The sequence below is a fragment of the Bos grunniens genome, chromosome 29, assembly GCF_055505025.1.
Source record: "Bos grunniens cultivar Pamir isolate PY7600 chromosome 29, Bosgru_T2T1.0, whole genome shotgun sequence".
Classification (NCBI taxonomy): Eukaryota; Metazoa; Chordata; class Mammalia; order Artiodactyla; family Bovidae; genus Bos; species Bos grunniens.
Genome location: NC_141193.1, coordinates 5700895 through 5727030, shown reverse-complemented (window position 1 = coordinate 5727030; position 26136 = coordinate 5700895). Strand labels below are relative to the sequence as shown.

At 52.0% G+C, this 26136-nt stretch overlaps 1 protein-coding gene and 1 long non-coding RNA gene across 2 annotated transcripts; both read left to right on the top strand.

The window, feature by feature from the left end:
• The first annotated feature begins 14891 nt into the window (after positions 1–14891).
• Positions 14892–17736, top strand: LOC147341775 (glutathione S-transferase P). Its single transcript, XM_086385381.1, has 7 exons — positions 14892–14939; positions 15139–15174; positions 15448–15554; positions 15678–15765; positions 16301–16404; positions 17194–17301; positions 17467–17736. Coding segments are annotated over exons 1-7 (633 nt in total). The 5' UTR covers positions 14892–14938; the 3' UTR covers positions 17656–17736.
• Positions 17737–21637: 3901 nt separating this feature from the next.
• On the top strand, positions 21638–25165 carry LOC147341774 (uncharacterized). Its single transcript, XR_015158001.1, has 2 exons — positions 21638–22121; positions 22383–25165. It is a non-coding gene; the product is annotated as an uncharacterized LOC147341774 (long non-coding RNA).
• The last annotated feature ends 971 nt before the right edge of the window (positions 25166–26136 follow it).

Genomic DNA, 26136 nt, shown 5'->3' with positions numbered 1-26136 from the left:
ATTGTTTACAGAAACATATTCACTTTCGGGGGCTGGAAAAAACCTTCATAGCCATTGCCTACCTTTCTGCTTCTTTGTTATTACTCTTTAGTTACTCGGTCGTGTCTGATTCTTTGCAGCCTCATGGACTGTAGCCCACCAGGCTCCTCTGTCCCTGGGATTTCCCAGGCAAGAATACTGGAGTGGATTGCATTCCCTTCTCCAGGGGATCGAACCCAGGCCTCCTGCATTGCAGGCGGATTCTTTACCACTGAGCCACCTGGGAATTCTTGCTTCCAGTTGTGTATTAATTGACTATAAGTTCAACTGCGGTTACAAAGCTTTCAAATAACAGAAGCTGAAACAAGTTAGTTCTTTTCTTGTTCAACTAACGGTACAGAGTCATCTGGATGGGCTGGTATCCACTCCCCATGGTGGTGGAGACCCAGGCTCCTTCCGGCTGACTCTGTCACATGGTTGGCCCATCTCCTGAGTTCCAGCCAGGGGAAGGGGGTCTCTGAACCACACCTGCTGGGGTGGCACCTTCTGGGGTTTACCATGCAGTTGGTAAAATAAGTTACTTGCTGCCAATACCCAGTGTGACCCCACGCAGCATTTGGTTTGGAAGTTCTGACTTTCAATCGACAATAATTTCTAGTGAACAGGCCTTGCAAAAATCCTCAGCAAAAGAGAGGCAATGTTATCAAGAAGTCCCTTTTTTCTCCATTTTCAGCACTTCGGGGTGGTGGGGGAAGAGCGGCACGGATCAATTCATATTCAATCAGTTATTTTAAGGAATCAAGGTCGGGGGGGGTAAGCTGCCTACTGTATAACTGGTTTATTTCAGTTCTGTTTCATATACAGGCCCCCAGGGAAGCTCCCCCTGGGCTCTGCCCAAGCCCCTGTCTGACTGGGGTAACACATCCCTGGTTAGACAGCAGCAATTCTCTCACATTCTACCAAGCATCTCCTGAAGCCCACAAACATGCCACCACCACAGGGCTGGAGGGCTCACTCCTAACACTCTCTCATCCACTTGTGTTAGAATGATTTGGACTGCAAGCCACAGAAACCCCACTCAAAGCAAAGTGAACGGACTGACCTAGCCGGCGGGGAGAGGACGATGCTTCTGACTCGAGGCTCACCGGCTCAGCTCCAGCCCGTCCCAGTTTCCCTGGCCCCTCACCCCTGCTCCCTGGACCGCTGCCCCAAACCAGCGGCCTGCCCCAAGCCATGTCCTGGTCTCGGACTCTGCTTTCTGGGGAGTCCCAGCCTGAGACAAGGAGCTTGTTATGATAAGTTTTTTGTGAGTATTTTCAACCTTGGGAAGGGGAGTGGCTGATTTATTTAGTCCCACGGGTTTTGTTGGTAGAATCTGTCAATGCACAGGGAGGAGGGGATCAGGCAGGTTCCATGGGCTCAGGGACTCTGTCTCACCCCGTGCTGAGTTCTCAGTGCCTTGACCAGTTCCTGATATTCAGTAGGTGTTCAAGAAAAAGCTGTGGAGGGTGTGAGGGGGTGGGTGGTCCCGCTGTTCTTGGGCAGCATCTTTTGGTCCTGTCTCTCTGTGTCAAGTTTCTTCCTGGGTTGCACCTCCCTCCTGGCCGCTGAACTCCCTGGCTGTGCCTCAGGAGGGTGCCAGAACCTTGACATTTAGAGAGGAAGGGTGCTCCCCACAGCCCAGGCCCTGCACCTGACAGTCCCTGGCTGGGTGTTTCAGGATGTGTGCCTGGAGGAAAAACCTTACCAGTTTCTCCCACACGAGGTGGGAACTCATCAGCCCCTGGCAGGCGTGGGGATGGCTCTAGGGTGGGGTGCGCTCCCTGGAGCTAGTCTCAGGGAGCAGAGATCCTGAGAGCAGAAAAGGCATCTACCCCAGAATAGATGGGGAGGATGAGAGGTCTGGATCCTGAGTTGACCCATTGGGTTCTGACCACCTTCCCTCTGCTAACTGGGGAGGTGGGAGAGAAGAATCTGTGGCTCTATTTGGAGTGCAGGGCAGCGGGCAGGGACCAGGCTGGGTACGAATGATACCTCTGTGTGCCAGTATCATCTCATTTAATCCCCACAGCTTGTCTCCACTTTGCACGAGAGGAAAGGGAGGCACAAAAATTCTAAGGAGCTAGGCCAAGGTCCCTGAAAGCGTGTGGGAGCTATAATGCAAGCCGCTTGGCCCCAAGATTGCACTCTTGCCCTTGAAGCCCAAGAGGGGGAACTATAAGCCAAATGCCTTCTTGATTGCTCAGTTTGTGGAGGCCAAGCTTTCGAACTATGGTATTGGAGAAGACTTTTGAGAGTCCCTTTGACAGCAAGGAAATCAAACCAGTCAATCCTAAAGGAAATCAACTCTGGATATTCATTGGAAGGACTGATGCTGATGCTGAAGCTCCAATATTTTGGCCATCTGATACGAAGAGCCAACTCATAGGAAAAGATCCTGATGCTGGGAAAGAGGGGAGAAGGATAAGGGGGCGACAGAGGATGAGATGATTGGATGGCATCACCGACTCAGTGGACATGAATTTGAGCAAACTCTGGGAGACAGTGAAGGACAGGGAAGCCTGGCGCACTGCAGTTTATGGGGTCGCAAAGTCACAACTTAGAGACTGAACAGCAACAACTCAGCTCTGGACCCTAACTGTGTCTTCCCAGGCTTTTAGTAAAGCAGGCAGGGTGCAGGCTGGTCCCTGAGAGCCATGTAATGGTGAGGTGTGGTCTGTCTGGTGGCAGGGCTATCATTTTTAAATTAAAAAATTTTTTTTCAAATTTATTTTGGGCTGCACTGGGTCTTTGTTGCCACACACGGGCTTTCTCTAGTTGTGGTGCACATGCTTCTCATTACGGTGGCTCCTCTTGCTTCGGAGCACGGGCACACAGGCTTCAGTATTGTGGTGCACTGGCTTTAGTAGCCCCCAGGTATGTAGGATCTTCCTGGACTGGGAAGTGAACTCGTGCCCCCTGCATTGGCAGGCCGATTCTTAACCAACCCCTGGACCACCAGAGAAGTCCCTGGGCTGTTAATGTTTTATTTATTTGCACCACTTGGCACGCAGGATCTTAGTTCCCCCACCAGGGATCGAACCTGTGCCCTCTGCAGTGGAAGCACAGACTCCTAACCACTGGCCCTCCAGGGCTGTCCCAGGGCTGTTGCTGCTACTTTCTCAAGGCCTGTGCGGGGAGAGCCGTGCCTGCGGCCTTCCCCTGTCCTCGAGCGCTGTGGATGCCCGCATCCTGGCGCTAAGAGGACACAGACCCTGGAAGAGCCTTGCTGGCACCAGCTGGCCCTGCTCCAGCACGGCTGGAAATGCAAGCCCTTCTGGGGTTTCCTGTTGCTCCAGGAGGTTTGAGGGGATTACTCTGAACGCTCACCTGGTTATCAGCTTGTGCTGGGACACCACGAATGATGTGAGCAGGGCCCTGGAGCCCCAGGAATCTAGCCCCAGTCCCTCTCAGCCCTCTGGGGAGTGGTGGGGTGAAGTCGTCTTCCCTTCGTGCCCCTGGCTTGGCCTCTGAGGCCTGACTGAGCCCAAGCCCTTGGTCACACTTCCCATGGCAGTTCGGTGGGCATAGAGTGGCACTGGATCAGCCCAGGGCCGTGGGCTTTCCCTGGCATCAGCCTGCTCTTGGGGACCGGCTCTCCCGTGGGAGGTGGAGCTCCCAAGATGGGCTGCTGTCAGCATCTTTCAGCGAGGCCTATGGCTGGGCCCCCAGAGGTCAGGCAGTCATGGTGACCAGCCCGTGTTTGGCCAGGCCCCTCAGCAGGCTGCTGAACCCACCATGGGAGGGGTCCAGAGCGATCTGAGGGGGAGCCTCCCCATTCCGGGCCTCCTTCTCCCAGGGCCTGGCTCACAGAGGTGTCAGCCCAGGCTGCTGGGTGCTGTCGGGTTTGGGGGAGCAGAGAGGGGCTCCAGGTCCCTGGTCTACTTTCTTGCTTCGCACCCTGATTTGGCTGCAGTGAAACTCCACATGGATTCCTAAGAAAAGCATGGAAGCTAGCTTTTTCGAAGCCGTCGTATCTAAAATGTCTATCTTTCCATTTGACCCATCATTTGGCTGAGTGGACATTCATGGCTGGAAATCATCCCCACCTCAACCTGGAGGTCCTCTCACCTCTACCCTGGGTTGATGGGGTAAGGAGGTGGTGGTGGGGGGATGCTGGGGCGTGGGGATCTAAGGCCAGTCTGATTTCACTCTTTTGTGAGCAGTGCTTTTTTTCCTCCAAGGAAGCGTTTAGATTTTTTCACTCTGGATATTCTGAACCTCCTCAGCCATGGCTATAGATGTCAGTCTTTTTTTTTTTTCCCCCTTCATTCCCCTGGATTCCTAAGGTTTTTCAGTCTGGGGATGCATGTCCATTAGCTCACAAAACCCTCTCCTACCACCTGTGCAATAATGTCGTTTTCTCTGCTTTGTTAGTTGGATGGCAAAACTCTTGGTTTCATTTTTCTTGTCATTAGTCTTTTTCTTTTATCTGCTGAACAGTAACAATAACAAAAAATCATAAACCATCTCTTTATACTGCAATCCTTTAGTTAGATTTTTGTGTTGGCAATCATTTTGAACTTCTAAGAATTCTCTCTTCTGTGCTTCAGTTTTCCTCTCCAGGGAGATGCTGTACTGCCTGCTGAGAAGAATTCCCTTCTGAACCGAAGGGCAGGACCAGCTCCCCAGCCCTGGGCACACTGATGGCAAACAGCCCTGGGCAGTCCGTCCTCTTTGGAGCTGCTTTGGAAGACATTCGAGTTCACGCCTGAATTCACGCCTCCTTCCCAGCCCACATCCAGTGACTGGTTAGTTCATATTTTACTGGAAGTTCTGCTTATTTATTTATTTGGCTGTGCTGAGTCTTTTTTCAGAAAGTAATTTAATTTATCTATTTTTCGCTGTGCTGGGCCTTCATTGCTTCCCGGGCTTTTCTCTGGCTGTGGCGAGTGTGGGCTACCCTCGAGTTGCGGCGCATGGGCTTCTCATCGCCGTGGCTTCTCTTGTTGCAGAGCACAGCCTCCAGGGTGTGAGGGCTCAGTCGTGGTGGCTCCCAGGCTCCAGAGCACAGGCTCAACCTGTGCTCAACTAAGCACAGGACCACAACCATCCAGTTGTGGTCCACGGGTTTAGTCACTCCTTGGCATGTGGGATCTTCCTGGGTCAGGGATTGAACCCATGTCTCCTGATTTGGCAGGCAGGCAGCTTCTTCACCACTGAGCCACCAGGGAAGCCCTTGTGCTGAGTCTTAGTTGCGGCATGCAGGACCTTTGGTCTCTGTTGCAGCGAGGAGGATCTTTAGTTGAGGCACGTGCGATCCAGTTCCCTGACCAGGAATTGAAGCCCCCACTCCCTGCACTGGTAACGCCAGTCTTACCACTGGACCTACCAGGGAAGTCCCCAGTGAGTGGTCGACAAAGGAGTAAAAACACTGAACCTTTGTCTGAACTCAGGACAATCTTCCAGAACCATCCAGCTTCCACACTTTCCACAGGGTTGGCTGAGACCTTCACGGATACCCCACTTCAGCTCAGTTTATCCTCCACCCAATCCTGTTTCCTTCCTTTCTCTCCCCTGGGTGTTGACCCTAAGAACTCTCCCTATAAACCTTCCGCAGGCAGAGCTCTGCTTCCTGGAGAGCCAATACAGCAGCTGGTAACAGAAGTGACTCAGAAAGCAGACACCCAGTGGGAGTCTGGAGCAGGGTCACTCGTCATCCAGCTGGCCGTGACGGCACGCCACGCTGGTAGCAGAGAGAGCTCCTGGCCCAGGTAACAGAATGACTGCCATACTTTAACTGGGGAGGGAGGAGGCAGTGGAAAGAAATGTACCAGCTGTCCAGCTAGATCAGGCACGTGAGAAGCAGGAGGGCAGGTGTACCTACAAGGATGGTGGAATCAGATGTCCACTGCTAAGCTTGATTGATGCTTTGGGAAAAAAGACAGTGAAAGGCTGAGCGCATTGAATTGGGATGAAAACCTATGGGGTGTGAAGGAAGAGAGCTAGGCTTCCACCTCCCTGCAGAGCTGGAGGGCAGAGTGCCAGGCCAGGAACTTAATCCAGAGAGCAGCTGAGCTCTAAAGAAGGTATAGTTTCCATCGAGGCATATCTGCTGTGCCCAGGTCAGGAGACTCTGCCATACAGCAGGGCACATCTGGGCTGACACCACCCCCCCCAAATTCTTGAATCTCCAGCTTCCCGCTGAACCTTCAAGCCAGAAGTGGCCCACTACTCTCGGTTAAGGGCTAATGCTCACCCCCACCCCTGTCCCACTTGCTTGAAGAAGGTGCATGCAAGACAGCATGCAGCGCCCCCTCCCCTCCCCCCGCCAGCCTCTTCCAACCACTGTGCAAATAACTAGGTGAGATCACCATACGACTAGGTGAGGACAAGCTGGGCTGATAAGGGAGGAATAAGACCGCCTTCAAAGGAGCCAGAGACCCAGATGACACAGACCAGAAGAATGTGCCAGGGGCTGGATGGTAATCAAAGGAATCTAATGTTGAACCAAGGAGAGTTTATTGACCTGGGAACACTCTCCAGGGTTATTGGACTCAATTTCTGGCAAGGACTCCAGGAAATGGGGCACTAGAACTGTTAGGGTGGCTCCTAGCAGTAATATCCACACCAAGTGAGGTAGAAATGCTAGGATTGCCATGATAGATGGTGGAAGGTACAGGTACAGGTTAAGTCGCTAAGTCGTGTCTGACTCTTGTAACCCCACGGACTGTAGCTTGCCAGGCTCCTCTGTCCATGGACTTTTCCAGGCAAGAATACTGGAATGGGTTGCCATTTCCTTCTCCAGGGGATCTTCCCGGCCCAGGAATCGAACCCGGGTCTCCTGCATTGCAGGCAGATTCTTTATTGACTGAGCTATAAGGGAAGTGCAGGTATAAGGCTCAGAGAAGTAGGCACGCAGGGCTGGTTATTCTGTGTAAGGCTGGGAACTCCACATAAACCAAAGAAGTAAAGGTTGCACTGGTGAGAGGGCCCCAGCCTCGCTATGAGTCTCATGGCCGTGCCCCTCCGCAGGCCAGGGCTGACAGTAGGGGAAGCTGTACAGATCTGGGTTCCCCATGGCAACGGGATGCCAGAAGCCTGAAACCACGTAGCCAGGTGGGTGCTTACCCAGAAGGAAATGGGAGCAATTACTGTTAAAAAAAAAAGAGAAAGAGAGAGTAGAATCAGAGTCAGGCTCTGATCAGCAGCTCAGGTCCTGATTGCAAAGGGGTATGTTTGTTTTCTCACTTCAGAGCAGAAATTTGGTGTCATGGTGACAAAGAGGGAGAAGAGGAAAAATATCGTAGCATTTCTTAGAAGAAAACATCTCCCTAAAGAACATATCCAAAGTGCAACCGTGGCGCTCCCTCTTGCTGGAGCTCCGGATGCATTTAAAATTGAAGCGCAAGGAGAGGATGGAAAAGTCCTTCTGGACCTGTGGTTTTCAATTGTTGGAGATTGAGCGCCCCCAGGGGACATCTGGCACTGTCTGGGGACATTCTTGATCATCCAGGGAAGGCTGCTGGCTCGTAATGGGTAGAAGACAGGGGTGCTGAGAGGCAAGCTGCAGAATACAGGGCAGCCCTGGATACAGAACTATCCAGACCACAGTGTTTGGAGTCACATCTGAGAAGCTCCCTTTTATTTTATTTGAATTTATTTATTTATTTGGCTGCATCAGGTCTGATAGTTCACGGCATGTGAACTCTTAGCTGTGGCATGTGGGAATCTAGTTCCCTGACCAGGGATGGAACTCAGACCTCCTGCGCTGGGAGTCAGGAGTCCTAGCCATTGGACCACAGGGAAGTCTCAGCTCCGTTTTACTTTTTTTTAAATACTCTTCTTTTTAAAAAATTTATTTATTTATTTTTGGTTATGCTGGGTCTTTGCTGTCAACCCGCTGTGCCCACAGTGCCCACAATACCTCTGCTATTTGTTCTTAATAAACTCACTCCTTTCTGCAATACTCTGCGTCTGGAAATTCTTTTTCAACCCTTGCTCGGACTGCCTCAAAAAATATATCATCTAGGAGTGCTACAGTCCATGGGTATCACAACAGAGTTGGACAAAGCTTAGTAACTAAACAACAACAACAAGAAAACAAAAAAGGAATTCATTAGAAATATATCAGTATAATTCTCTACACAAATAAAAATAAAGGAGAAACACCATCTGACTACATTAAGCAATGTAGGAAACGCATTTAATAAGATTTATTTATTTATGACACAAATTCTTATTAAATTGGGAATGGAAGAGAATTTCTTGAACTCGATGCAGTTTCCATGCCAAAAAATCACAGCAGATATTCTGCATAATGGCCCTTAACCCTGGCTCAGACACCCTGACCAGGGGCAAAGTCACCCCGAGCCATGCGAAAAGGGAGGCTTTAGATAAGACATTTCCTTCTTCATTCATGCTCACATGTCCCTTTAATATCAAAAGCAAGATATTTATATTTAATATAGTTCTGGAGGTGCTGGCCAATGAAATAAAGAAAGTAAAATAAATTAAAGCTGTACAGATTGGAAAAAAGGAGATAGAACTCTCCATATTTGCAGATGATGTGAGCATTCATTTAGAATGGACTCAACAGACTATTAGAATCAATAAGATTTCAGTAATATTGCTAGATAGAAACCTATAAAATCATAGTATTTCTAGAATTTCTCTACATCTTTGATACCCAGCTAAAAAAACAGATTTTATTCACAGCAGCTAGATACAAAGTATTTAGAATATTTTGTTGTTGTTTAGTTGCTAAATCATGTCCCACTCTTCGCAATCCCATGGGCTATAGCCTGCCAGGCTATTCTGTCCATGGTATTTCCTAGACAAGAATACTGGAGAAGGCTGCCATTTCCTTCTCCAGGGGATCTTCCTGGAACTCAGGCCTCTTGCATTGGCAGACAGATTCTTTACCACTGAGCCACCTGGGAAGCCCCATCTGGAATATATAAGAATATGTAAAACCTCTTGGCTGTTGCTGCTGCTAAGTCGCTTCAGTCGGGTCCGACTCTGTGTGACCCCCTAGACAGCAGCCCACCAGGCTCCCCCGTCCCTGGGATTTTCCAGGCAAGAACACTGGAGTGGGTTGCCATTTCCTTTTCCAATGCACGAAAGTGGAAAATGAAAGTGAAGTCACTCAGTTGTGTCCTTCTCTTAGCGACCCCATGGACTGCAGCCTACCAGGCTCCTCTGTCCACGGGATTTTCCAGGTAAGAGTACTGGAGTGGGTTGCCATTGCCTTCTCTGAAACCTCTTGGCAGAAAACTTTAATAAAAGATATAGAAGAGAATCTGAACAAGCAGAGAACAAGACCATCATGTGGACTTCCATAGTGGCTCAGGCAGTAAAGAATCTGTCTGTAAAACAGGAGACCCGGGTTCAATCGCTGGGTTGGGAACAACCCCTGGAGAAGAGAATGGCAACCCACTCCAATATCCTTGCTTGGAGAATTCCACAGACAGAGGAACCTGATGGGCTACAGCCCACAGGTTGCAAAAATCGGACACGACTGATCGACTAAGTTTCACTTTCTTTCAGACAATAATATCGGGTAAGATGACAAAGTTACTGTAATGTGAGTTGTCTCCAAACTCATCTCTAAATGTAATGTAGTCCTAATCAAAATTCATTTGGATATTTTGGAGAAATTTGATAAATTCACAAAAGCATTTTTATAGATGAATAAAGATTCATAAATAGCTAAGAAAAACTTCCAAGAAGAGGAGGGCTCAGGAAAGGAGTGTGTGTGTTTCCTTACTAGAGTTGTAAGACCATGAACGTGAAAGTGTTAGTTACTCAGTCATGTCTGACTCTTTGTGACCCCGCAGACTGTGGGCTTCCAGGCTCCTCTGTCCATGGGATTCTCAAACAAGAATCCTGGAGTGGATAGCCATTCCCTCCTCCAGGGGATCTTCCCAACCCAGGGATTGAACCCAGGTCTCTTGCATTGCAGATTCTGTACTGTCTGAGCTACTAAGGAAGCCCTGTAAGGTTATAGTAATAATAATAAAAAAAAATTACAGGGACTTCTCTGGTGGTCCAGTGGCTAAGACTCCTTGCTCTCAGTACAGGGGCCTGCGTTCGATCCTGGGCTGCTCGCACGTGTTCGCATGCCACAAGCTGGAACCAAAAGGTCCCATGTGCTTCAACTAAGACCTGGCACAGCCAAATGTGTAAAGTAACTAAATAAATATTTTTTGAAAAATTATGGCACTGGCCAAGGAACAGACACAGAACAGAATACAGAACTGACCCGACAGCTTCAGGAGCTCAATATGTAAGTCAGTACATTGTTCAGTAGATGGTGTTGGCGAGGTGAATTCCTCCCTGACAGTACAGGCAAGGTGGCCTCTTGATGACTGACGGTGTAAATCTGAAAGTGACTTGACAAAGTTAATAAAAGAAAACATAGGAGCATATTATTGTAATCCAGGGCCATAATTAAAGACTTTTTTTTAAAGTTGTTTTTATTATTAATCCCCAAGCTGTGTGACCTAACTAGTAAATATTGCCTCTTACAAGTCACACAAGTATAAATGTTCCATGTATTCTCTCCTGTCATTAAAACAAGCAGTAATAGGACTTCCCTGGTGGCCCAGTGGTTAGGACTCCATGTTTCAAATGCAAAGGGCACAGGTTCCGACTCTTGTTGGGGAAGTAAGATCCCGCATGCATGCCGCTCAGCACAGCTAAAAACAGCACAGAACAAAATAAAAACATTCAGAAATTAAAGGATTTTTAAACAAAGTTTCAAAAGCACAAAACACAAGCAATCCACTCCCCCAGAGAAAACCCCTCCTGATTACACTGTTTAAAGAAAGACATCTTGAACAAAGGGAAGAGACAGACTGAACAGAGAAGGTTTTTGTGATGCTTGAAACGTTTGTGACCTCAAGGACTGTACCCCTCCAGGCTCCTCTGTCCATGGGATTCTCCAGGCAAGAAGAATACTGGAGTGGGTAGCTGTTCCCTTCTCCAGGGGATCTTCCCAACCCAGATGGGAACCCAATGCCTCCATCATTGCAGGCAGATTCTTTATTGTCTGAGCCACCAGGGAAGCCCGATATCTAGAATAAACTCCTGCAAATCAACAAGAAATAGGCAGCAAATCGAATAGAAAATGGTCATGATATGAAGGGCAAAACAGAAGAGGAAAGCAAAATTCAAGGTGCATGGGACGAGATGATGCAGATCCTAGGAAAGAGGGATGCCATTTAGAACAACTTTATACCAATAAGACTGGCAAACATTCCAAAGCTGCTGATGCTGCGTGTTGGGGGTACGTGGGTCTGGAATGAGTCTGAAGGGTAGGAATGCATCTGAAGAGTAGCTGGGGTTTGGGGCGGGCTGGAGCAGCCATTTGGGACAGCAGCCTGGCGCTACTTATGTAAATCGAGGGTTCACATACCTGGGACGCAGCAGAATGAAATGTGGGGATAAAGGGAACACGGAACTAACTACATGCACACAAAGGGGGAGGGCGGAGCCAGAGCAGACGAGCAGTGACGTTGGACCAGAATCTGAGGAGCAGGCGTGCTACACACACACCACACACACCCTTGAGGTCCAGCAGGCAGGAACGGCCCAGGATGGCCCTGCGACTGCGCCGTGGGAGGAGAAAGCGATGAGACAAGTTGAAATGAACCCGGAAACCACCAGAGGAGTGGAGAAAACACCTAGGCCAGCCCTCCGGCCTGACCCCTGGACACACCCCTCCTACCCTCACTCAATATAAGGAACAAGCTCAGCACCACTGCCCCCACAACATGCCAGAGAGCAAGGGGAACTGTGGTTTGCTCTGTTCTCCATCTCCCTTGCTGTTACCCGGAAATAAAACTGCAAGTATTAGTCGCTCAGTCGTGTCAGACTCTTTGGGATCCCACGGACTGTAGCCCACCAGGTTCCTCTGTCTGTGGAATTCTCCAGGCAAGAACACTGGAGTGGGTTGCCATTTCCTCCTCCAGGGGACCTTCCTGACCCAGGGATTGAACCTGGGTAGAGGCCCCAATAAAGCCCTGCCTGAAAAAATAAAACGAACCCTGGAGATCTCTTAAGATCCACATGGCACAGGGAAGGAGACTAGGGGTAGACAAATGCTCCTGTATACCCAGGGGCAATCAGGGAGATTGAGTTAAGTCTACTCAGAACCGTGGGAAAGGGACAGAGTCTGGGGCTGGGGCCACAGCAGGACAGGTTGGGGCGGGGAACACCAGCCAGGGTCACCCCCCAATCTCGTCCACCTCAACCCCCCACTTCAATTGCCCAGACCTAGGAGGGGAAGGGGGCGACAGAGGATGAGACGGTTGGATGGCATCACCGACTCAATGGACATGAGTTTGAGCAAGTTCCGGGAGATGGTGATGGACAGGGAAGCCTGGCGTGCGGCAGTCCACAGGGCCGCAGAGAGTCGGACACGACTGAGCAACTGAACAGCAGCAAGCACCCTGCCTGTACAGGAAGACTGAGGTCTGGCTGTCCCTCTCAGGCCCTCGAGACCCCAGAGGAGGGGGCCTCTGCGGTGCCTGGTGAGATTCTAGTCCCGATCATTGTGCGTGGGGGTGTGCAGGTGTGTTTGAGTGTGATGTGTGTGAAAGGGTTGTGCGGGTGTGGCTGTGTCTTTGCAGGTGGGGGCATGTGGTCCTCCTCAGGGCTGTGGAAAATGCTGCAAAGGGAGAGTGTAGCAGGAAGGGAAATGGGCAGGAAGTTTGTTTTTGATATAAAATTGCAACTGTTTATGTTTTTCTTTGCTCTTTGTAGCTCATTGAATACTGCATGTTAAGAACCGGGGGAGGCAAATTTCAGGTGACTTTTAGCTCAGGTCAAATAAGCAAAGGGAGCTCTTCTGGAAGAAAAAGAAGAAAAAGAGTTTTGCGCCTTAAGGGATGAAGACGGTATTGGTGGGACCTGAGGGAAGAGGGTCGTGAGTAGAGAAGGAGCAGAGACTCTAAGTGCTGGCCCCTGGCGGGTGGGAACCTGGAGCGTGTGCTAAGGCCCAAGGACTGTGCTGATGGCTTGGCCCAGCCCTTCCGGGGGCCAGAACTGACTGCCTCAGAGCAGTGCCTGTCCTTGCCTGTACCTCCTCTGCCTGGGCCAGTGGTGATGTATAAGGAAATGATTGTTTCATTATCCACTTAGAAAGTTACATACTGACGATATTGTTCAAGCTTTGCATGGCCTCTGAAGAATCCCTGCTGGGGTGGGGCAGGGTCGGGGTGCAGGAGATGTCAAGGGGGTCAGGAGAGGCGCACTGGTCCTTAGGCAGGAATGTGGTTCTCCTGACTCCTGTCTGGGTTTTCTTTCTGCCTCTGCCCCGACCGCCACCCCAATCCCACAAACACCTGGACTCACCAGGTCCAGCACGATGTTGGATGTCCTCCCAGTGGCTGCCTCTCCTCCTGGGTCCCCCTCTCCATCTCCCATAAGGCTTCCTTCCCCACACAGTCACCAAGTCCAGAAGCTTCCACCTGGATGTGCTTGGAGAACTTGCCCAGGACCCAACCCAAGGTGTCCTGCCTGGGGCTTGGCTCCTCTGCATCAGGCCAGCTCTAGGGGAGGGGTCCTTATGAAACACCACCTGGACACCCCTCTCTGAAGCTTTCTCCATCACTGCCAAAAGGGAGACCCAGAGTAGTGCCTGAACAACTTGGAAAGGGGCTCCCAGGTGGACGGTTGGGGTTAAATAGCTTGGATGCTTGTCCTGGAATCCTTTAAAATCGCTCTCAATCCTGATGGAACTGAAGGACGCTGATCAGCTGGGTGTTATTGTGCCAGAAACACCTAACCTTGTTAGTGGCACGTTTGAAAAGGGAAGATCAGACCGTAAAGAATGTGCCTCCAGTGCAGGAGACCTGAGTTTGATCTCTAGGTCAGGAAGATCTCCTGGAGAAGGAAATAGCAATTCACTCCAGTACTCTTGCCTGGAGAATTCAATGCACCACAGAGCCTGGTGCGCTACAGTCCATGGGGTCACAAGGAGTCGGACAGGACCGAGCAACTAACACACACACACACACACACACACACACACACACACACACGGTGTCCCGTTGTCTGCGATTTACAAAACCATTTCGTTCTCGGGTCGCGTTTTTACAGTTAAGTGCTTGTCACAAGTGGTGCTTGCTTCCACTTACGAGAGTAAGACAGGTTCCCTCTGCAGGCATATCTGAGCTGAAGTGAGAATTAATTTGTGTGTGTGCTCAGTCGCTTCAGTCTTTTCCAACTCTGTGACCCCATGGACTGCAGCCTGTCAGGCTCCTCTGTCCACGGGACTCTCCAGGCAAGAATACTGGAGTGGGTTGTCATGACCTCCTCCAAGGGATCTTCCCAACCCAGGGATGGAACCAGGGTCTCCTGGACTGGCAGGCAGGTTCTTTACCACTAGCACCACCTGGGAAGCCCAATTCATGTTTAAATTAATTAATTCAGATAAAAATGGTAAGGAAGGGGCAGCAGGGCACATGAGTCATACAAGAAACCCACGGTGGCCTCCAAACGGTCCACGGGTCTGAAAAGCCAACCTAGGGCGTGAGCTGGGTGTGCGCGCTTCGGTGCACAGGGGTGTGTCTCCGTCTTTGTGTGCAGCATCTGCCTTTTGTCTGTGGAACAAGTGTCCACACGCAGGGGTTTGCGTGTCTGGGGTCTACGACCCCACTAGGGGTCGGACCGCGCGGACCCTCCGGGTTCTGGAAGCCCTCGGCCATCAGAGCCCGGCGGACGTTCAGCAATCGGTCCCGGCGAGCTGCGGGCCCCCAGGGGATGGAGATTAAGCGGTGGGGCGGGGGGCGGCGGCGCAGCGGCTCCTGGCCAGAGCCGTGACTCAGCACGGGGGGCGGGCCGGCCAGCCGAGCCGGGCCTGGCCGGGGAGAGGCGGGGCGGGGCGCGCCCAGCGCTATAAGGCTCAGGCCGCCGCCGAGCGCGCTGGAGCTTTGCTGCCGCCGCCACCTTTACCGACTTCCCCGACTCCAGGAGTGAGTTCCCCGTTGCCTGGGGCTCCCAGGGATTCCGAGGGGGGCGCCCAGGGTGTTTGGGGGGGCAGGTGGGGCTCTCGAGGGGGCGGGCTAGAGCGCCCAGAGCCGGGGATGGAACCCCCGGGGAGGACGGGCCGGTGTCGTCTTCCCCGGAACAGGCCTCTCCCGCCGCTAACTGGCTTCTTTGTGCATCCTGCAGTGCCTCCCTACACCATCGTCTACTTCCCGGTTCAAGGTAGGGACCTGGGACGGTGGGGGTGGGGCGGGAGGGGAGCCAGAAGTTGAGGGCTGCAGCCCACACCCCCGTTTTTTTCCCTGGCATCACGTGGCTACTAACTCGAGCCTCCTTCCTGGGCCCCGGAGCTGCCCGGGCTAGCGTACTTCTAGCCTCCCGGCCTTGGCCCGCCCCTCCGCCGTGTGCTGTGAGGTCTTCCGAGCAGTCCCCAGCCCCCTTGGCCCCTGCCCAGGGCACTGCCCACCCTCATTGCCCCGTCCTCCCCTCCCTCAGGGCGCTGCGAGGCCATGCGCATGCTGCTGGCCGACCAGGGCCAGAGCTGGAAGGAGGAGGTCGTAGCCATGCAGAGCTGGCTGCAGGGCCCACTCAAGGCCTCCTGCGTGAGTACTTTTGTCCCGTCCCCGGCTCAGGGGATGGACCTTGTGGGGGCGGGTGGGGGGCGCAACACTGGGGTGAGGGGCAGCCGAGCTCAGTGTCTCTGACAGAGCTGTGCGTCCCCCCAGCTGTACGGGCAGCTCCCCAAGTTCCAGGACGGAGACCTCACGCTGTACCAGTCCAATGCCATCCTGCGGCACCTGGGCCGCACCCTCGGTGAGTCCTGGCACTGCAAGTGGCTCAGCCCAGGCTGGGGCGGCAGGCATCAGCCAGCCTTCCTGAGCACTTGCTGAGCCTCCTCCATGTCAATCAAATCGCCCAGCCACCCTGTGGAATGGAGGCGTGTGGAGATTATCTAGGGCTTCCCGGGTAGCTCAGTTGGTAAAGAATCTACCTGCAATGCAGGAGACCCCGGTTCCATTCCTGGGTCAGGAAGATACCCTGGCGAAGGGATAGGCTACCCACTCTAGTATTCTTGGGCTTCCCTTGTGGCTCAGCTGGTAAAGAATCCACCTGCAGTGCTGGAGACCTGGGTTCGATCCCTGGGTTGGGAAGATCCCTGCCTTAGAGTGGGGCCACCTGCCCTGAATTCCGGGCGCGGACTCAGCCCCTTTCTTCCTGCGCATCCTCCTCCCTCCTGCCTGGCCCAGGGGCACGGGCAGCCACATGGCCTGGCTGCAGGGCGCTGGGGGGTCATGTTGCCGTGGCTTTCAGGCTCCCACTCATGCCCTCTGCTCTCCCGCCACCCCAGGGCTGTATGGGAAGGACCAGCAGGAGGCGGCCCTGGTGGACATGGTGAATGACGGTGTAGAGGACCTTCGCTGCAAATACGTCTCCCTCATTTACACCAACTACGTAAGCGCAGGTGTCGGGGTGGACACGGAGGACAAAGAAAGAAAGGGGCTTTTTCCTTCTCACCCTATACTGCCCCCCTCTTGTGGCTCTGGCTGATCCCCGCCTGGGGCTGCTTCTGGTTCTGGGTGGGGGGGTGGGAATCAAGAGCCACTGTAGACCAGACACACCTTTCTGCCTCCCTGCCTGGGGGAGGGACTGGTCAGGTAGCAGTGCACTGCAGAGCGGTGCTAGGACAGGAGACGACCAGCCAGAGGCGGTTCCCTGATCCTCAGCCCGGGGAGGTCAGGAGGGCTTCCTGGAGCAGGTGCAGAAGGAGGAGCTTCTGGAAGGGATGCTGGTACTTTCGGATGCACGAAGTGTGCAGGCGCAGGGCACATCTGGGCACTTGGGAGCAGTTTCGCAGAGGCAGGGTGTGCCTCTGTGTGCGAGCAAATGAGAGTGTCAGGAGATGAATGGAGCTGGAGGGACAGCAGGCCCGCTCCTGAAGGCCTCGGCCAGCTGGCTTGGAGATGCGCTTTGGGGGGTCTAAGCAGGGCGGTGTCTGTGCGATCTGGAAAGATCCTGTGAGGCTTTTGCAAGGCTGGGGAGCGATCATGACAAGACTGGACAAGAGGAGACTCAGCCTCTGAAATGGACAGGATGTGGCAATAGCCTGGGGGGGAGGTGAGGAGAGCAGGGCAGGGCTGGGCGAGTGGCCATCCTCTCATCCCCAGGGGCGGGGACGGGACGCGACGGGATGGCAGCATGCCAGGGCCAGGAGGATGATACCCAGCGGCCTCTCTCTGGCAGGAGGCGGGCAAGGAGGACTATGTGAAGGCGCTGCCCCAGCACCTGAAGCCTTTCGAGACCCTGCTGTCCCAGAACAAGGGTGGCCAGGCCTTCATCGTGGGCGACCAGGTGAGCTGGCCCCACCCCGCCCCTTCTGCACCCCGCTCTGTCCAGATGGCACAGCCGTGCAGAGACAGCACGGGAGTCATGGGTTCAGCAAAGCTGGGGACTGCCTTGGGCGCCCTGCCCCCCAACTTCCACGCCCCCTGAGTCCCATCCTGCTCTGCCCTGCAGATCTCCTTTGCGGACTACAACCTGCTGGACCTGCTTCGGATTCACCAGGTCCTGGCCCCCAGCTGTCTGGACTCCTTCCCCCTGCTCTCAGCCTACGTGGCCCGTCTCAACTCCCGGCCCAAGCTCAAGGCCTTCCTGGCCTCCCTGGAGCACATGAACCGGCCCATCAACGGCAATGGGAAACAGTGAGGGCTTGTGGCACTCTCTGCGTGAGGCAGGGGGCTGCCTGCTCTTCCTTTCCCCAGGACCAATAAAACTTCCAAGAGAGAAGCAGTGAGCCTTGAGTTTTCTTGGCAGGGACCTCCCTGATCCTCTCGGGCTCTCAGGTTTGGGGAGGGCCGGGGCAACTGGCTGGGATGCTGCTGCTACGTTGCTTCAGTCGTGTCCAACTCTGTGCGACCCCACAGCCCATCAGGCTCCCCCGTCCCTGGGATTCTCCAGGCAAGAACACTGGAGTGGGTTGCCATTTCCTTCTTCAATGCATGAAAGTGAAAAGTGAAAGTGAAGTCGCTCAGTCGTGTCCAACTCTTAGCGACCCCATGGACTGCGGCCTACCAGGCTCCTCCGTCCATGGGATTTTCCAGGCAAGAGTACTGGAGTGGGGTGCCATTGCCTTCTCCGGGATACTTGGATCCTAAAACACAATCAGGCTTCCCTGGTGGCTCAAACAGGAAAGAATCTGCCTCATATGTGGGAGACCCAGGTTTGATCCCTGGGTAGGGATGATCCCCTGAAAGAGGGAATGGCAACCCACTCCACTATTCTTGCCTGGAGAATTCTATGGACAGAGGAGGCTGGTGAGCTACAGTCCCTGGGATTGAAAAGAGTCCGTGCAACTGAGCAGCTAACACTTTCGCTTTCAAAACATAATCGGTGTCTTCCTGAAGCCCTTGGGTTGGTCTGCGTTTACTGAACTCCAAAAACAAAGAGGGGAAAGAAAAAAAAAAAAAACAGGAAGAGAAATTAACTATGGTCCCTGCCCTGGATGTCCACACAGTCTAGAGAGACAGGCTCACTTAAATAAACATGTTTTCTGATCTCAGCCAGCCACCTGCCAGAGGGCCCCTGTGCAGGACAGCAGGAGCTCAGGGGCCCTTGGCCGAGAGGAGGGATGTGGAGAGGAGCTGAGTGGCTCAGAGCAGCCCTGGCTGGGGCGGTGGGAGGGTCAGCCGTGTGCTCAGGTGGGGCTCTCCTTGCTTCCCTGTGCATCCCAGGCATGGGAGCAGCACAGTGATCCAGGTGGCTTGCCTGCTGCCTTCTCTTCCCATCCTTGTTAGCTGGGCAGAGAGAACAGCCCAGCCTGGGTGAGCTGGCTGTGGGGTGTCCACAGTGGGGAGGCATTGGGGTGCAAATAGCTTGGGGCTCTCGGGGCTCCCAGGAATGGCTGGAGGGAAGGGGCCATGGGCAGCCCTCTGTAGTTCAGCCTGGAGGAGAAGACCCTTCTCCGGGAAGCCTTGCCCAGCATCAGAGCTTCCTGCTCAAAGTAGGAAATCTGACCTCTCAGGAAGTCTACCTCTCATTTCTTTTTTAAATTAATTTTTTTTTAAACCTTGGCTGTGCTGGATCTTCCGTGTGGCGCACGTTTTCTCAAGTTGCGGGCTCAGTTGCCCTGCAGCATGTGGGTTCTTATTCCCAGGCCGGGGATGGAACCCTCATCTCCTGTTTTGGAAGGTAGATTTTTAACCACTGGACCACCAGGAAGTCCCAGCTTCTCGTTTCTTATGAGAGGACTCATAACAGGTTGAGACATCCAGGAAATGTCACCTGAGGGCCCAGGGGGAGGCCTCTGTGTGGTGACTAAGGTGACCTGCCTGCATGCTGCAGGGATGGTGGTTTGACAGAGAAATACCTGCATGCACCCATCCCACACCCAGAGGCCCTACTTAGGGGCCATTAGTGGTGTCAGAGCAGGTGTGGCTCCAGCATCAGGACGGAATGCCTTGGGGAGGCCTGGGAGCACAGAATGGCTGAGAGCAGTGCCATTGGGTGGGTGGCTGGGGAAACTGACTAGAGGCCTGAATGGGCACTGCCAGCTGGGGACTTTGGGTTCAGGGAGTGTGGATCAAAACTGAAGAGGCATTCGTCCCCCAGCCCTCTATAGCTGCCCTTGCAAATAATGATAATAATTGTTAAAGCTTATCGAGTCCCTTGGATGCCAGGCATCATACTAAATGCTTCAGTATATATGACCTTTAATTCTTACCACCCTTGATTAGGTACGCTTATCCCTATTTATGGATGAGAAACTGAATCACAGAAAGTTTAAGTAACTTGTTGATGTGTGAACAAAGGCGCAAGCAAGATTATCCATTTTATTGCTTGTGATCACACGCAGGTTGAAAACACCAGGTGTCCATCAACAGGAGACTGGCTGAGCACACTCAGCGCACACACAATGGCTCTTGCTGGTGTGCCGTGGATTTTACTGCTATGAAAAAGAGAAAGGAGGTCAGGATTAGACTCTTACGGAGTACAGGAGGCTGGGCCAACAATGAAGCCCTCTTTGTGAGACTTTTTCTATTGCACATCCATAACATGGGAAAATCAAACTTCCCTGTCCCCTCTGCAGTGGGGAGGGGCCAGATAACAGGTTCTGATGCTGGACTGTGGGTAGAGTGGGTAATTCACTTCCAAGGACAGCATAGAGCAAGGCATGTGGAGTGGCTGAGCAGAGGCCTTGTGGTTTTACACTGCTGGCATTTTAATTTTTTATATTTATGACTGCATCAGGTTTTAGTTGGAGTGTGCAGGCTTCTCTCTGGTTGAAGAGCATGGGCTCAGTTGCTCTGAGACTTGTGGGATCCTAGTTCTCTGACCAGGCATCGAACCCACGTCCCCTGCATCGTAGGGTGGATTCTTAACCACAGGACCACCAGGCAAGTCCCACTACTGGCATTTTCGAGTTGCCTGTTACTGCAGCATAATTGACCCAACCTGTCTGATCTACCCTTTACTCTCAGCTCAGGCAAAGGGAATCCAGTCACCTCCCACCTTTGTCCTGCCTCTGAAAGTGATCAGGGGAGGAGAGAGGGCTGTGACCCTGAGGTATTCTCCCTAGCCCAGGACTAGGTCTCTCAGGCTCTCTCAGATCAGGCCCTGAGAGCTGTCAGTGATGGGGAAATGTCTGAGAAAATGTCTATCTGGAGGGCGGTTGGGAGGAAGACACCAAGCTGATCAGAGCGACTAAAGGGCACAGCCCTCTCCTTGGCATGGACATTCGGCTACAGGGCCAAAGTGGGATAGAGTTTGGCCTCTGGGGAGAGCAGAGGATGGTTTCAGAGCTGGGCTGGGCTGCTCCCTCTGCCCGGGAGCTCACTGCACTTGCACACCTAGTCCACTCCCGGTGGATGGACAGAGACTGTAGGTGCTCCAGCAACCCCTGACCGCAGCACCTCCGTCATCTCTCTTTCGGAAACCCCACTTTCCTCCTAGCTGGTTCTAGCAGCCCTCTGGGAAAGTGAAGACCAGCAACTGAGAACAAGTGGTGGGTGTCCTCAGGGCAGGGAGTGCTCCAGCAAGGGAGTCAGCCACAGCCACTTGATTGGCAGAGCTCAAAGGCAGGCAGAGGAGTGGGAAAGCCTATGGGGTTGAAAAGGGGAGACTCAGGTGTACCCTGAATGGAGGCTGTCGGCCTGGGGTGCTCTGGGAGGGCTGACCGGAAGTGGAACATCCTATGTCACTGCTTAGGGGAGCAGATTTGGCTTCCTCTGGTTGGTCCTAAGTTGGAAGGTGATGGTTAAGTTGCTCCATCATGTCCCCGACTCTTGTGATCCCATGGACTGTAGCCCACCAGGCTCCTCTGTCCATGGGATTCTCCAGGCAAGAATGCTGGAGTTGGTTGCCACTTCCTTTTCCAGGGGATATTCTTGACCCGGGGATCGAACCCAGGTCTCCTACACTGCAGGCAGGTTCTTTACCCACTGAGCTACAAGGGAAGCCCCCTAAGTTGGAAGAGGGGATGAAAATTAAGGAAGCAGTCACTTATTGGGGCAATTATTACAAGGGTTATCCTAAATCATCCTAGAGATAGTCATCAGGCTTCCTACAAGTCTGACCTATTGTGGGGTGGCTTCCTGTCTGGTTATTGTAAATAAGAGGTTGGTTTTCAGGCAGGTTGCTGCAGGCGTGGGTCAGATTCTACTTCCATATATAGTCTGGCCATTGTCTGTTGTGTTTTCAATCTCCTCTGCAGAGAGGTGACCCAGCCATAGCAACTGGAAGCCTTTTCCTCTGTCATCTTCCTCCTCGAGTGGAGAAAACCTGTTGGGAGAAAGCAGGAGCCCACACAATCTCTTTCCAGGAACAGTTCTTGGCTCATTTCTGGGCCCTGGAGGAGACTGAATACTCGGGGCACCAGAGGATCAGTCTGACTTGCCCCTGCGAACACCAAGACAGAGATGGTGTGCTAAAGGGCACTGCTTCCATTGCACGTGGTTACTGAGGGACCCGGGAAGCTGCAAGAGTTGGTGATTCACGTTGCCAACATGCCTATACCTGCCCCACTCTGCCTGGAGGGCCCTGGGGGCTAAGAAAGAGCTGGGCTTCTGGCTGGGGTGGGCTGCCCTGAAGGACCCTGGAGAAGGATGCTCTCCAAGGAAGAACTTTGAGTGGCACCTCTCACTGCCCACTTCGCCAGGAAAAGAGAGAAGGCCAAGGTCAGTGTCCAGAGTCCAGGGCAGAGGCCAGTGATCAGGAACTTGGAGTGAGCAAGATTGGGGGGTGGGGGTGAGCAAGACTGAGGGTTGAGGGGTGGGTAAGATTGAGGGGGTGGGGGGATGGTGGCGTTGAGGCTGTTGGCATAAAGGGTTAAGGGAGGACCTTAGGGTGGCTGGTGGGATCACCCTGCTGCAGGAAAAGAGCTCCGAACTATCGGAGGCGCTGACCTCTAGAAGGTTCTTGGCTTCCTCCCTCCCCAGCTGACTCAGTCCCAGTGGGTTTCGAGGCACCTACTGCAGCAGTGCAAACTTGGCGGCATCACCCTCTATCAGGAATCCAGGCCTGGTGGAGATCTGGGTTGGCCTCCTGCGCTTGGCGATAGGCAGTGGGCGAGGCTGGCAGCCTGCGAGCCCTAGCACCGGCCCCCAAGCTCCACCTGCATCACCAGGCTGGCTCCAGCCGGAGCATGTGCAGAGGGGGCATCCGTGAGAAATGGAAATTGAGCCGATGGCTGCAGTCCTGCCACGCAGATCACAGTCCCCTCGATCACCTGGTTGCTGTTGCTAAGTCGTGACTCTGCGACCCCTTGGACTGTAGGAGGCAGATCTGCTTCCCTGCCCTTCACTATCTCCCGGAGTTTACTCAAACTCCTGAACTTCTGAACTTCCGTCGAACTTCCTGCTCAATCCTAATACCGCAAATCAACAGACAACAATGGCCAGATATTTGAGAGAAATCTCTAGCATAAAAAAGATAACAATGAATAGGAGGGAGGAAGGAACTCTGAGAAGGCAGAGACTGTGCATGAGAAAACTTGAGTTAAAAATAAACTTTAATGATTATCTTCAGGGAGATAAGAAAAGTTATTAACTCAGAAGATTGATGATGGTGGTGGTGTTCAGTTGCTCAGTCTTGTATGCCTCTTTCTGATCCCGTGAACTGCAGCACTCCAGGCTTCCCTGTTCTTCACTGTCTCCCAGTTTGCTCAAGCTCATATCCATTGAGTCCATGATGCCATCCAACCACCTTGTCATCTGTCACTTTTTCTCTTCCTGCCTTCAATCTTTCCCAGCATCAGGGTCTCTTCCAGTGAGTCAGCTCGTCACATCAAGTGGCCAAAGTATTGGAGTTTCAGCTTCCGCCTCAGTCCTTCTCATGAATATTCAGGGTTGGTTTCCTTTAGGATTGACTGGTTTTATCTCCTTGCAGTCCAAGGGACCCGGAAGATAAACTGAGGCTATTAAAAAAGAACATTCACTGGGACTTCTCTGGAGGTCCAGTGGTTAAAACTGGATCAGCTTTCATTGCGGGGAGTGTGGGTTCAATCCCTGGTCAGGAGATGCACAAGCCACATGGTGTGACCAAAACGAAACAAACAAAAGAGTTCTCAAAAAGGAAAGTACTTTTTAAAAAAACCTAAAATATGATAACAGAAATGAAAAATCTCAGAAAATAAAGTTGAAAAAAGAAGACTCTTAAGAGTCCTTTAGACTGCAAGGAAATCCAACCAGTCCATCCTAAAGGAAATTAGTCCTGAATATTCATTGGAAGGACTGAAGCTGAAACTCCAATACTTTGGCCACCTGATGCGAAGAAACGACCCATTGGAAAAGACCCCGATGCTGGGAAAGATTGAAGGCAGGAGAAGGAGATGACAGAGGATGAGATGGTTGGATGACATCACCTACTCAATGGACACGAGTTTGAGTAAACTCTGGGAGTTGGTGATGGACAGGGAGGCTGGAGTGCTACAGTCCATGGGGTTGCAAAGAGTCGGACACGACTGAGCAGCTGAACTGAACTGGTGCTTTATATCTAGTCAGTCATTTCCTCTTCCTTGGCACAGAGCCCCCTTGTATCTGGACGCAGCGGAAGTGACGAGTGTTGCTCCAGGGCTGGGCAGTGGGAGCAGGTGTTTCTTCATCCCTGCTCCCTCCTTCCCCTCCCTCTCTCTCCAGCTCTGCTCTCTCCACCTGCGCTTTCTCTGTGGCAGCCTCAGGACCTTTGACACAATGACTGGAGTGAGTGTCTCCAGAGACACCACAAAGCTGTGTGACCTTCTTGAACTTAGCCTGGGAAGCCCCACTGTGTGGCATCCTCTGTCTTCACTGAGGCAACAGCAAGGACCTGCCCAGCTTCATGGGAGGGCACGGAGATGCCTAAGTGTCAAAGCACTTGTTTCGTCATCACCACAAGATAAGGTGCAGTTTCAAGTTTTTTATGCCTTGTGTGTGGTGTTCCTCTCTCTTCGCAAGGTTGCATTTGCCTCCTGGGGGCCCTGGAATTTCACGGTTGCCTCGTGTATCAGTCTTGGGTCCATTTTCATTCAATGTGCGGGGTACTTATTATGCTTTTCAACGTGACAGCTCATCTTCTTCAGGCCTGAGAATATGTATTATTCATCTGATAAGTGAAAGTGGCTCAGTCGTGTCAAACTCTTTGCGACCCCATGGACTATACAGTCCATAGAATTCTCCAGGCCAGAATACTGGAGTGGGTAGCCCTTCCCTTCTCTGGGGATCTTCCCAACCAAGGGATCGAACCCAGGTCTCCCGCACTGCAGGCAGATTCCTTACCAGCTGAGCCACAAGAGAAGCGCATTCATCTGATAATCTGTCCCCTACTATTTTTTCCCTTGTCTCTCTCCCTCTCCAGATTTCCTCGACTAATACTCTGTTTTTCTCATTTTTCCATGCTTTTATCTTTTCTATTTTTATGCATATTTTTCAACTTTCAGTTCAGTTCAGTTCGGTCGCTCAGTCATGTCTGACTCTTTGCAACCCCATGGACTGCAGCACATCAGGCCTCCCTGTCCATTACCAACACCCAGCGCTGGCTCTTCCCATCAGGGGGCCAAAGCATTGCAGCTTCAGCTTTAGCATCAGTCTTTCCAATGAATATTCAGGACTGATTTCCTTTAGGATGGACTGGTTTGATCTTGCTTAAGATCTCTGCATATACAGGAACCTAGTGTGTAATAGTAGTAGCATCACAAATGTCTGAAGAGTTGCTTAGTAAAACTGATTGACTGTATTGAGAAAAATGAGTGGCTTCTTACCTCATGCCATTTACAACAATAAACTCCAGATAGATCAGTGGTTCTTAATTGGGGGTGATTTTGTCCCCCAGATTATGCTTGACCATGTCTAGAGATATTTTTGTATCCTGCCATTCAACTCTGATGTATTTAACCAAGAGAAATGGAATTATGTGTCCACAAAAGACCTGTGAATGTTCATAGAGGCTTTACTCATCACAGCCAAGAACTGGAAACAACCCAAACAGCCATCAACTGACGAGTGGGGCTTTTTAATTGTGTAGAGATATTTTTGGTGCCACAACTTATGGTGCGCTGCTGGCACTTAGGGATGCTGCCAAACATCTTATAATGCACAGGAAAGCCACCCACAACAAAAAATTGTACAGCCCCAGATGTCCATAGTATCAAGGTTCAAAAACACTGCCATAGGGCTCACTTATGTGTGAACAAGAAACATAAAATACCAACAAAAAATATATAAGATTTTTCATTGTGACCTTGGAATGGGGATGAATTCCTTAAATGAGGCCCTCAAATGAATGAACTTGACTAGATCAAGACTCAGGATTTCTCAGGGACTTCCCTGGTCGTCCAGTGGTTAAGACCCCAGGCTTCCACTGCAGGGAGCATGGGCTCAGTCCCCGGGCAGATAACGAAGATCCTGCATGCTATGTGGTGCAGCCAAAAAAAAACAAAACAACTCAGGATTTCTCTTGTATGAGGATAGCTACTATTATCAGTTATTAGAGACATGATAAGGGAGATATATTTGGACCATCTGACGGCCAGAGGGGGCCCAGTGGTTTATGATGTTGCAGATGGTGTTCCCACAAATCTTTCAGAATCCCCTCAAAGCCACAAAAAGCATAAAAAGCAAATACACACTCCATCTCTCATGTTGGCAGGAAACATCTGAAGTGTTTATAGTTATGAGCTTCTATGCACCAAATCACATACCCTGACTTTCATAAAGA

What these genes read in the sequence shown, in the direction of transcription:
- LOC147341775 (XM_086385381.1), top strand. An exon ending in GCCCACTCAAGGCCTCCTGC is followed by an intron (nt 15,555 to 15,677) that starts GTGAGTACTTTT and finishes GCGTCCCCCCAG; the next exon opens with CTGTACGGGCAGCTCCCCAA. An exon ending in CCTTCATCGTGGGCGACCAG is followed by an intron (nt 17,302 to 17,466) that starts GTGAGCTGGCCC and finishes TCTGCCCTGCAG; the next exon opens with ATCTCCTTTGCGGACTACAA.